The sequence below is a fragment of the Stigmatopora argus genome, chromosome 3 (assembly GCF_051989625.1).
Source record: "Stigmatopora argus isolate UIUO_Sarg chromosome 3, RoL_Sarg_1.0, whole genome shotgun sequence".
Lineage (NCBI taxonomy): Eukaryota > Metazoa > Chordata > Actinopteri > Syngnathiformes > Syngnathidae > Stigmatopora > Stigmatopora argus.
The window spans coordinates 17,739,833-17,752,535 of record NC_135389.1 but is presented as its reverse complement, the minus strand read 5'-3'; the positions used below and the strand labels follow the sequence as shown (position 1 = coordinate 17,752,535).

The following is a 12,703-nucleotide window of genomic DNA, read 5'->3' as shown; positions in this document are numbered from 1 at the left end:
TTAAATTTCGTTGAAATGTCTTTGCCACTGACTTCAAATGACTAGGAATTATTTTAAGACGGTGTACCGAGACTGACCACCAAGGGGCAGCAGCGTCATTTCTGGGCACTTTTTATAACAACGCGTTAGCTGCGTCTCCTATGTAAATGTTACTCTTTTCAACTAATTGTCAATTTGTCATTAAACTTAGGCCATTCAATCATCTGATGAAAACCACTCGATCCGGGGTCGTGAGAGGTCATTTGACCGAGTCAAAAATGAAAAAGCTGATCGCAAAAGCGACTCTGGTGGACCGTCGACGGCACAACCGAATAACGTCTTTACCGTGTGGGTTCGCACCGTTTTTTGTCCTTTTTTTTCAGTTTTAACGGAGCACATCGTGCATTCCCTGAGCGCCGGGCTCTCAGCGCCGGGTGGACGCCCTCCGCCTGCGTCGGAGCGAGGGCGCTCCCTCGCCGGCACCGCCGAATTTGAGGCCGGCCACGCCGCCCTGGCGCTCCAGTTTTTGCGCGCTGCAGCCGGGCGTGGGCACCCTCTGCGTGTTGCCAAACTTGGAGTAGTCGACGGCATAGACGCCGTCCTCCTCGGATACGGCGGGCACGAAGCGGTGCCCCCACAGGATCTCATCAGACACGTAGGAGGTGCGGGCCTGCGTGGTGATGCCGGTGGTCTCCACCACGCCTTCCAGGATGAGCAGCACCTCCAGTTCGTCGCGCTGCAGGTCCTGGGCGGACAGGCCGTAGAGGGGGCTGTTGGCGTCGATGACGTGGCACAGGACGATGGGCGAGACCAGGAAGAGGGCGTTGGTGTCCAGCGGGTTGGCGATGCGCACGTCGATCTGCTCCAGGGGAAGCAGCTCGCCCTCGCGCGTTACGCCGCGGCGCAGCACCTGCATGCGCACGGTGGCGCAGAGGATCATGCTCTTGCGCAGGTCTCCCACGCGCACCATGAAGCAGAGGCGCCCGTCGCGCAGCGACACCACGGCGTGCTTGCTGAAGATGAGCGTCTCGGCGCGCCGCCGCGCCTGCGCCGTCTTCATGAAGATGCAGCCCAGCATGATGGCGTTGACCAGCAAACCCACGATGTTCTGCAAGATCAGCACCAAGATGGCGGCCCAGCACTCCTCGGTCACCATGCGGGCGCCGAAGCCAATGGTCACCTGCACCTCGATGGAGAAGAGGAAGGCCGAAGCGAAGGACCGCAGCTCGGTGACGCAGGGAGCGCGGGCCGGGGGGGCGCGCGGGTCCAGGTCGCCGTGCGCGAAGGCCACCAGCCACCAGGCCATGGCGAAGAGCAGCCAGCTGCACAGGAAGGACATGGTGAAGATGACCAGTGTGTGCAGCCACTTGAGGTCCACCAGCGTGGTGAAGACGTCCTGCAGGAAGCGCCCCTGCTCGCGGATGTTGGTGTGCGCAACGTTGCAGGCGCCGTTCTTGGCCACGAAGCGAGCCTTGCGCGCCCGTGTCCCCGCGCCCTTGGCCTGGTGCTGCACGTCCTCGGCCAGGCGCGTCAGCAGGTAGTCCTCCGGGAGCTGGAGGCCCTTTCGAGACAGCATGTTGCGGCCCAACCGCCGGCCCGAACGCCCACCGACCGACCGACTGCCCTCCTTTCTCTCTTTTAGGTCCTGCCTTCTAACGGGGACTCCTCGGACTCAGCTCCTGCCGGCCGACCTCCTTTCTCTCTTTTAGTTCCAGCCTTCTGACGGGGATTCCTCACCCTCAGCTGCCGCCGTCACTCGCTCGCTCGTTGGCTCACCCGCCCCCCTCGGCGTCATGTTAGAAATGCACTTAGCTTTTTTTCCTCCTTTGCCGGCCGGGTTACACGTGATAAGGGAAGAAGACTTTGGTGGCCAAGGCGTAAAACAGACCTGACAATGGGAACAAAGGTGCTCCAGTCATTTACGACCTCCAATTGACTGGAGCTGCATGGGCCATGTATGGTGAGGCTTTTTCTTAAAAAAAATGACCATATATAGTAAATCTTTCTTTTAAAATGCACATGTATAGTAATGCTTATTTTCTTCAAAACCAGCCTAATTGTAAGCTTTTTGTGCAGGCTATTCCTTACACCTCTTTTTGAGCGGAAAAGTGTGAAGTTGGAGGATGTGGGATTCGATCCGACTACCTCTCGCATGGTAAGCAGACGCCTCACCTCGTAAAAAACGACATAGTATAGTAAGGCTTTTTTCGTAAAAAAACGACATACTATCTTAAGGCTTTTTTTCTTAAAAACGACATAGTTTAGTAAGGCTTTTTTTTCTTAAAAAACGACATAGTATAGTAAGGCTTTTTTTCTTAAAAAACGACATAGTATAGTAAGATTTTTTTTCCGTTAAAAACGACATAGTATAGTAAGGCTTTTTTTCTTAAAAAACGACATAGTATAGTAAGGCTTTTTTTCTTAAAAAATGACATAATATAGTAAGGCTTTTTTTCTTAAAAAACGACATAGTATAGTAAGGCTTTTTTCTTAAAAAACGACATAGTATAGTAAGACTTTTTTTCGTAAAGAACGACATAGTATAGTAAGGCTTTTTTTCGTAAAAAATGACATAGTATAGTAAGGCTTTTTCTTAATAAACGACATAGTATATATAGTAAGGCTTTTTTTTCTCGTAAAAAATGACATAGTATAGTAAGGCTTTTTTTCTCGTAAAAAACGACATAGTATAATAAGGCTTTTTTTCCATAAAAAACGACATAGTATAGTAAGGCTTTTTTTTCTTAAAAAAACGACATAGTATAGTAAGGCTTTTTTTCTTCAAAAACGACATAGTATAGTAAGAATTTTTTTTCCGTTAAAGAAGATCAAGGTATAGTAAGGCTTTTTTTCTTAAAAAACGACATAGTATAGTAAGTAAACTTAAACTTGGTATAGCATAGTAAGGCTTTTTTTCTTTAAAAACGACATAGTATAGTAAGGCTTTTTTTCTTAAAAAATGACATAGTATAGTAAGGCTTTTTTTCTTAAAAAACGACCATGTATAATAAGGCTTTTTTTCTTAAAAAACGACATAGTATAGTAAGGCTTTTTTCCGTAAAAAACGACATAGTATAGTAAGGCTTTTTTTTCTTAAAAAACGACATAGTATAGTAAGGCTTTTTTTCTTAAAAAACGACATATTATAGTAAGAATTTTTTTTCCGTTAAAAACGACATAGTATAGTAAGGCTTTTTTTTCTTAAAAAATGACATAGTATAGTAAGGCTTTTTTTTCTTAAAAAACGACATAATATAGTAAGGCTTTTTTTCTTGAAAACGACATAGTATAGTAAGTAAACTTAAACTTGGTATAGTATAGTAAGGCTTTTTTTCTTTAAAAACGACATAGTATAGTAAGGCTTTTTTTCTTAAAAAACGACATAGTATAGTAAGAATTTTTTTTCCGTTAAAGAAGATCAAGGTATAGTAAGGCTTTTTTTCTTAAAAAACGACATAGTATAGTAAGTAAACTTAAACTTGGTATAGCATAGTAAGGCTTTTTTTCTTTAAAAACGACATAGTATAGTAAGGCTTTTTTTCTTAAAAAATGACATAGTATAGTAAGGCTTTTTTTCTTAAAAAACGACCATGTGTAATAAGGCTTTTTTTCTTAAAAAACGACCATGTATAGTAAGGCTTTTTTCCGTAAAAAACAACATAGTATAGTAAGGCTTTTTTTTCTTAAAAAACGACATAGTATAGTAAGGCTTTTTTTCTTAAAAAACGACATAGTATAGTAAGAATTTTTTTTCCGTTAAAAACGACATAGTATAGTAAGGCTTTTTTTTCTTAAAAAAACGACATAGTATAGTAAGGCTTTTTTTTTCTTAAAAAACGACATAGTATAGTAAGGCTTTTTTTTCTTGAAAAACGACATAGTATAGTAAGTAAACTTAAACTTGGTATAGTATAGTAAGGCTTTTTTTCTTTAAAAACGACATAGTATAGTAAGAATTTTTTTTCCGTTAAAGAAGATCAAGGTATAGTAAGGCTTTTTTTCTTAAAAAACGACATAGTATAGTAAGTAAACTTAAACTTGGTATAGCATAGTAAGGCTTTTTTTCTTAAAAAACGACATAGTATAGTAAGTAAACTTAAACTTGGTATAGCATAGTAAGGCTTTTTTTCTTTAAAAACGACATAGTATAGTAAGGCTTTTTTTCTTAAAAAATGACATAGTATAGTAAGGCTTTTTTTCTTAAAAAACGACCATGTATAATAAGGCTTTTTTTCTTAAAAAACGACTTAGTATAGTAAGGCTTTTTTCCGTAAAAAACAACATAGTATAGTAAGGCTTTTTTTTCTTAAAAAACGACATGGTATAGTAAGGCTTTTTTTCTTAAAAAACGACATAGTATAGTAAGAATTTTTTTTCCGTTAAAAACGACATAGTATAGTAAGGCTTTTTTTTCTTAAAAAACGACATAGTATAGTAAGGCTTTTTTTCTCGTAAAAAACGACATAGTATAGTAAGGCTTTTTTTCTCGTAAAAAACGACATAGTATAGTAAGGCTTTTTTTCCGTAAAAAACGACATAGTATAGTAAGGCTTTTTTTTCTTAAAAAACGACATAGTATAGTAAGGCTTTTTTTCTTAAAAAACGACATAGTATAGTAAGAATTTTTTTTCCGTTAAAAACGACATAGTATAGTAAGGCTTTTTTTCTTAAAAAACGACATAGTATAGTAAGGCTTTTTTTTCTTAAAAAACGACATAGTATAGTAAGGCTTTTTTTCTTGAAAAACGACATAGTATAGTAAGTAAACTTAAACTTGGTATAGTATAGTAAGGCTTTTTTTCTTTAAAAACGACATAGTATAGTAAGGCTTTTTTTCTTAAAAAATGACATAGTATAGTAAGGCTTTTTTTCTTAAAAAACGACCATGTATAGTAAGGCTTTTTTTTCTTAAAAAACGACATAGTATAGTAAGGGCTTTTTTTCCGTAAAAAATGACATAGTATAGTAAGGCTTTTTTCTTAAAAAACGACATAGTATACTAAGGCTTTTTTTCTTAAAAAACGACATAATATAGTAAGGCTTTTTTTCTTAAAAAACGACATAGTATTGTAAGGCTTTTTTCTTAAAAAATGACTTTTTTTCGTAAAGAACGACATAGTGTAGTAAGGCTTTTTTTCTCGTAAAAAACGACATAGTATAGTAAGGCTTTTTTTCCGTAAAAAACGACATAGTATAGTAAGGCTTTTTTTTTCTTAAAAAACGACATAGTATAGTAAGGCTTTTTTTCTTTAAAAAGACAGTATAGTAAGATTTTTTTTCCGTTAAAAACGACATAGTATAGTAAGGCTTTTTTTCTTAAAAAAGACAGTATAGTAAGATTTTTTTTCCGTTAAAAACGACATAGTATAGTAAGGCTTTTTTTCTTAAAAAACGACATTGTATAGTAAGGCTTTTTTCTTAAAAAACGACATAGTATAGTAAGACTTTTTTTCGTAAAGAACGACATAGTATAGTAAGGCTTTTTCGTAAAAAACGACACAGTATAGTAAGGCTTCTTCTTAATAAACGACATAGTATATATAGTAAGGCTTTTTTTTCTCGTAAAAAAAAAACGACATAGTATAGTAAGGCTTTTTTCTCGTAAAAAACGACATAGTATAGTAAGGCTTTTTTTCCGTAAAAAACGACATAGTATAGTAAGGCTTTTTTTCCGTAAAAAACGACATAGTATAGTAAGGCTTTTTTTTCTTAAAAAACGACATAGTATAGTAAAGCTTTTTATCTATAAAAAAACGACATAGTATAGTAAGAATTTTTTTTCCGTTAAAAACGACATAGTATAGTAAGGCTTTTTTTCTTAAAAAACAACATAGTATAGTAAGTAAACTTAAACTTGGTATAGTATAGTAAGGCTTTTTTTCTTTAAAGACGACATAGTATAGTAAGGCTTTTTTTCTTAAAAAATGACATAATATAGTAAGGCTTTTTTTCTTAAAAAACGACATAGTATAGTAAGGCTTTTTTCTTAAAAAACGACATAGTATAGTAAGAATTTTTTTCGTAAAGAAAGACATAGTATAGTAAGGCTTTTTATCGTAAAAAATGACATAGTATAGTAAGGCTTTTTCTTAATAAACGACATAGTATATATAGTAAGGCTTTTTTTCCTCGTAAAAAACGACATAGTATAGTAAGGCTTTTTTCCGTAAAAAACGACATAGTATAGTAAGGCTTTTTTTTTTCTTAAAAAACGACATAGTATAGTAAGGCTTTTTTCTTAAAAAACGACATAGTATAGTAAGGCTTTTTTTCTTAAAAAACAACATAATATAGTAAGGCTTTTTTTCTTAAAAAACCGACATAGTATAGTAAGGCTTTTTTCTTAAAAAATGACATAGTATAGTAAGACTTTTTATCGTAAGGCTTTTTTTTCGTAAAAAACGACATAGTATAGTAAGGCTTTTTCTTAATAAACGACATAGTATATATAGTAAGGCTTTTTTTTCTCGTAAAAAACGACATAGTATAGTAAGGCTTTTTTTCCGTAAAAAACGACATATTATAGTAAGTAAACTTAAACTTGGTATAGTATAGTAAGGCTTTTTTTCTTTAAAAACGACATAGTATAGTAAGGCTTTTTTTCTTAAAAAATGACATAGTATAGTAAGGCTTTTTTTCTTAAAAAACGACCATGTATAGTAAGGCTTTTTTTCCGTAAAAAATGACATAGTATACTAAGGCTTTTTTCTTAAAAAACGACATAGTATAGTAAGGCTTTTTTTCTTAAAAAATGACATAATATAGTAAGGCTTTTTTTCTTTAAAAACGACATAGTATAGTAAGGCTTTTTTTCTTAAAAAATGACATAGTATAGTAAGGCTTTTTTTCTTAAAAAACGACCATGTATAGTAAGGCTTTTTTTCCGTAAAAAATGACATAGTATAGTAAGGCTTTTTTCTTAAAAAACGACATAGTACAGTAAGGCTTTTTTTTTCTTAAAAAACGACATAGTATAGTAAGGCTTTTTTTCTTTAAAAAGACAGTATAGTAAGATTTTTTTTCCGTTAAAAACGACATAGTATAGTAAGGCTTTTTTTCTTAAAAAAGACAGTATAGTAAGATTTTTTTTCCGTTAAAAACGACATAGTATAGTAAGGCTTTTTTTCTTAAAAAACGACATTGTATAGTAAGGCTTTTTTCTTAAAAAACGACATAGTATAGTAAGACTTTTTTTCGTAAAGAACGACATAGTATAGTAAGGCTTTTTCGTAAAAAACGACACAGTATAGTAAGGCTTCTTCTTAATAAACGACATAGTATATATAGTAAGGCTTTTTTTTCTCGTAAAAAAAAAACGACATAGTATAGTAAGGCTTTTTTCTCGTAAAAAACGACATAGTATAGTAAGGCTTTTTTTCCGTAAAAAACGACATAGTATAGTAAGGCTTTTTTTCCGTAAAAAACGACATAGTATAGTAAGGCTTTTTTTTCTTAAAAAACGACATAGTATAGTAAAGCTTTTTATCTATAAAAAAACGACATAGTATAGTAAGAATTTTTTTTCCGTTAAAAACGACATAGTATAGTAAGGCTTTTTTTCTTAAAAAACAACATAGTATAGTAAGTAAACTTAAACTTGGTATAGTATAGTAAGGCTTTTTTTCTTTAAAGACGACATAGTATAGTAAGGCTTTTTTTCTTAAAAAATGACATAATATAGTAAGGCTTTTTTTCTTAAAAAACGACATAGTATAGTAAGGCTTTTTTCTTAAAAAACGACATAGTATAGTAAGAATTTTTTTCGTAAAGAAAGACATAGTATAGTAAGGCTTTTTATCGTAAAAAATGACATAGTATAGTAAGGCTTTTTCTTAATAAACGACATAGTATATATAGTAAGGCTTTTTTTCCTCGTAAAAAACGACATAGTATAGTAAGGCTTTTTTCCGTAAAAAACGACATAGTATAGTAAGGCTTTTTTTTTCTTAAAAAACGACATAGTATAGTAAGGCTTTTTTCTTAAAAAACGACATAGTATAGTAAGGCTTTTTTTCTTAAAAAACAACATAATATAGTAAGGCTTTTTTTCTTAAAAAAAACGACATAGTATAGTAAGGCTTTTTTCTTAAAAAATGACATAGTATAGTAAGACTTTTTATCGTAAGGCTTTTTTTTCGTAAAAAACGACATAGTATAGTAAGGCTTTTTCTTAATAAACGACATAGTATATATAGTAAGGCTTTTTTTTCTCGTAAAAAACGACATAGTATAGTAAGGCTTTTTTTCCGTAAAAAACGACATATTATAGTAAGTAAACTTAAACTTGGTATAGTATAGTAAGGCTTTTTTTCTTTAAAAACGACATAGTATAGTAAGGCTTTTTTTCTTAAAAAATGACATAGTATAGTAAGGCTTTTTTTCTTAAAAAACGACCATGTATAGTAAGGCTTTTTTTCCGTAAAAAATGACATAGTATACTAAGGCTTTTTTCTTAAAAAACGACATAGTATAGTAAGGCTTTTTTTCTTAAAAAATGACATAATATAGTAAGGCTTTTTTTCTTTAAAAACGACATAGTATAGTAAGGCTTTTTTTCTTAAAAAATGACATAGTATAGTAAGGCTTTTTTTCTTAAAAAACGACCATGTATAGTAAGGCTTTTTTTCCGTAAAAAATGACATAGTATAGTAAGGCTTTTTTCTTAAAAAACGACATAGTACAGTAAGGCTTTTTTTTTCTTAAAAAACGACATAGTATAGTAAGGCTTTTTTTCTTTAAAAAGACAGTATAGTAAGATTTTTTTTCCGTTAAAAACGACATAGTATAGTAAGGCTTTTTTTCTTAAAAAAGACAGTATAGTAAGATTTTTTTTCCGTTAAAAACGACATAGTATAGTAAGGCTTTTTTTCTTAAAAAACGACATTGTATAGTAAGGCTTTTTTCTTAAAAAACGACATAGTATAGTAAGACTTTTTTTCGTAAAGAACGACATAGTATAGTAAGGCTTTTTCGTAAAAAACGACACAGTATAGTAAGGCTTCTTCTTAATAAACGACATAGTATATATAGTAAGGCTTTTTTTTCTCGTAAAAAAAAAACGACATAGTATAGTAAGGCTTTTTTCTCGTAAAAAACGACATAGTATAGTAAGGCTTTTTTTCCGTAAAAAACGACATAGTATAGTAAGGCTTTTTTTCCGTAAAAAACGACATAGTATAGTAAGGCTTTTTTTTCTTAAAAAACGACATAGTATAGTAAAGCTTTTTATCTATAAAAAAACGACATAGTATAGTAAGAATTTTTTTTCCGTTAAAAACGACATAGTATAGTAAGGCTTTTTTTCTTAAAAAACAACATAGTATAGTAAGTAAACTTAAACTTGGTATAGTATAGTAAGGCTTTTTTTCTTTAAAGACGACATAGTATAGTAAGGCTTTTTTTCTTAAAAAATGACATAATATAGTAAGGCTTTTTTTCTTAAAAAATGACATAGTATAGTAAGGCTTTTTTTCTTAAAAAACGACATAGTATAGTAAGAATTTTTTTCGTAAAGAAAGACATAGTATAGTAAGGCTTTTTATCGTAAAAAATGACATAGTATAGTAAGGCTTTTTCTTAATAAACGACATAGTATATATAGTAAGGCTTTTTTTCCTCGTAAAAAACGACATAGTATAGTAAGGCTTTTTTCCGTAAAAAACGACATAGTATAGTAAGGCTTTTTTTTTCTTAAAAAACGACATAGTATAGTAAGGCTTTTTTCTTAAAAAACGACATAGTATAGTAAGGCTTTTTTTCTTAAAAAACAACATAATATAGTAAGGCTTTTTTTCTTAAAAAAACGACATAGTATAGTAAGGCTTTTTTCTTAAAAAATGACATAGTATAGTAAGACTTTTTATCGTAAGGCTTTTTTTTCGTAAAAAACGACATAGTATAGTAAGGCTTTTTCTTAATAAACGACATAGTATATATAGTAAGGCTTTTTTTTCTCGTAAAAAACGACATAGTATAGTAAGGCTTTTTTTCCGTAAAAAACGACATATTATAGTAAGTAAACTTAAACTTGGTATAGTATAGTAAGGCTTTTTTTCTTTAAAAACGACATAGTATAGTAAGGCTTTTTTTCTTAAAAAATGACATAGTATAGTAAGGCTTTTTTTCTTAAAAAACGACCATGTATAGTAAGGCTTTTTTTCCGTAAAAAATGACATAGTATACTAAGGCTTTTTTCTTAAAAAACGACATAGTATAGTAAGGCTTTTTTTCTTAAAAAATGACATAATATAGTAAGGCTTTTTTTCTTTAAAAACGACATAGTATAGTAAGGCTTTTTTTCTTAAAAAATGACATAGTATAGTAAGGCTTTTTTTCTTAAAAAACGACCATGTATAGTAAGGCTTTTTTTCCGTAAAAAATGACATAGTATAGTAAGGCTTTTTTCTTAAAAAACGACATAGTACAGTAAGGCTTTTTTTCTTTAAAAAATGACAGCAAGTAAGGCTAAGAGTCGGAGAATAAATCTGACTTCTGATTCTTCACCTTCTAGTTGTTGCTGTGGTCCACTGGCAAAATCATTGGGTCTGAACATGAGGTGGGAATCAGGAGTGAGTTCAATTCCACTCGTTGCAATTCTCAAATTGTTTATTGAGGTAATGAAAAGGATAAATACAACTTCCAACTTTACAGTGGTGCAGTGGCAAAGACAATGGGTCAGAACTTCAGGTGGACTCAAGTTCAAATCAGAAGTGAGTTTGATTCCACTCTTTGCAATTCTCAAATTGTTTATTGAGGTAATTAAAAGGATAAATATAACTTCCAATCACATCATTTCAGAACACACTGTGGTCCAGTGGCAAGAACAATGGGTTGAAATTGAAGTTGGACACAAGTTCAAATCTGGAGTGAGTTCAAGTCCACTCTTTGCAAATCTCAAATTGTTTATTGAGGTGATGAAAATGATAAATATAACTTCCAATCATCTCATTTCAGAAGTCACTGTGGTCCAGTGGCAAAGACAATGGGTCAGACAGACCTCAAGTTAGTGGATTTGACTGCCATGTGGGAGATGGGGTTCGAATCCCGCTCTCGTTTGACTAATCACTACACTAGTAGTTCAGTAAAAGGGTAATCCTTTTTTCATTCAAATAAAGACTTAGTCATTTTTTTCAGCAAAACAATATTTCCGGTCAGCCTTCGGCTGACCGGAAGACAGTTGGGAGGGGGGGTTCCTGGTGGTGTTCGACAGTCGGCCTGTGGCCGACTGCCGACACCATACAGTCGTCGACTGGCGACACCGGGACGTGAACCCTCGACACCCACGTCGCAGGCAGGTGACTTACCCACTACACCACGAGGCGGCCCGCCTATACATGATTGGAAGTTATATTTATCCTTTTCATTACCTAAATAAACAATTTGAGAATTGCAAAGAGTGGAATTGAACTCACTCCTGATTTGAACTTGAGTCCACCTGAAGTTCTGACCCATTGTCTTTGCCACTGGACCACAGTGACTTCTGAAATGACATGATTGGAAGTTATATTTATCCTTTTCATTACCTCAATAAACAATTTGAGAATTGCAAAGAGTGGAATTGAACTCACTCCTGATTTGAACTTGAGTCCACCAGAATGTCTGACCGTTTGTCTTTGCCACTGGACCACAGTGACTTCTGAAATGATGTGATTGGAAGTTATATCTATCCTTTTCATTACCTCAATAAACAATTTGAGAATTGCAAATAGTGGAATTGAACTCACTCCTGATTTGAACTTGAGTCCACCTGAAGTTCTGACCCATTGTCTTTGCCACTGGACCACAGTGACTTCTGAAATGATGTGATTGGAAGTTATATCTATCCTTTTCATTACCTCAATAAACAATTTGAGAATTGCAAAGAGTGGAATTGAACTCACTCCTGATTTGAACTTGAGTCCACCTGAAGTTCTGACCCATTGTCTTTGCCACTGGACCACAGTGACTTCTGAAATCAAGTGATTGGAAGTTATATTTATCCTTTTCATTACCTCAATAAACAATTTGAGAATTGCAAAGAGTGGAATTGAACTCACTCCTGATTTGAACTTGAGTCCACCAGAAGTTCTGACCGTTTGTCTTTGCCACTGGACCACAGTGACTTCTGAAATCAAGTGATTGGAAGTTATATTTATCCTTTTCATTACCTCAATAAACAATTTGTGAATTGCAAAGAGTGGAATTGAACTCACTCCTGATTCCCACCTCAAGTTCTGAACCAATATTTTTGCCACTGGACCACAGCAATAACTAGGAGAAGAATCAGAAGTCAGATTTATTCTCCGACTTTCTTAGCCTTCCAATCATCTCATTTCAGAAGTCACTGTGGTCCAGTGGCAAAGACAATGGGTCAGACAGACCTCAAGTTAGTGGATTTGACTGCCATGTGGGGTTCGAATCCCGCTCTCGTTTGACTAATCACTACACTAGTAGTTCAGTAAATGCGTAATCCTTTTTTCATTCAAATAAAGACTTAGTCATTTTTTTCAGCAAAATAATATTTCCAACTGATTCTTAAAAAACGACATAGTATGGTAAGGCTTTTTTTCTTAAAAAAACACATGGTAAGCAGACACCTTACTTTGTGAGCTAAGTCCCCAGTCCTCCCTACTAAGTCATGAAACGGCCCACTACGTTTCTGTTTGACTTGAACAGTAACAACTTGGAGGATGTGGGATTTGATCCACAGCCTCTCGCAAGGTAAGCCGATGTCTTACCTTGCGAG

General features: G+C 34.2%; 1 protein-coding gene across 1 annotated transcript; it reads right to left on the bottom strand.

The window, feature by feature from the left end:
* Window positions 1-124: 124 nt before the first annotated feature.
* Window positions 125-1,664, bottom strand: kcnj11 (potassium inwardly rectifying channel subfamily J member 11). Its single transcript, XM_077597392.1, has one exon. The coding sequence runs from the start codon at window positions 1,553-1,555 to the stop codon at window positions 404-406; it is 1,152 nt and encodes a 383-aa protein (XP_077453518.1). The 5' UTR covers window positions 1,556-1,664; the 3' UTR covers window positions 125-403.
* Window positions 1,665-12,703: the final 11,039 nt, after the last annotated feature.

Excerpts from the sequence above, each read along its gene's own strand:
- kcnj11 (XM_077597392.1), bottom strand. The coding sequence starts at position 1,555 with ATGCTGTCTCGAAAGGGCCTCCAGCTCCCGGAGGACTACCTGCTGACG.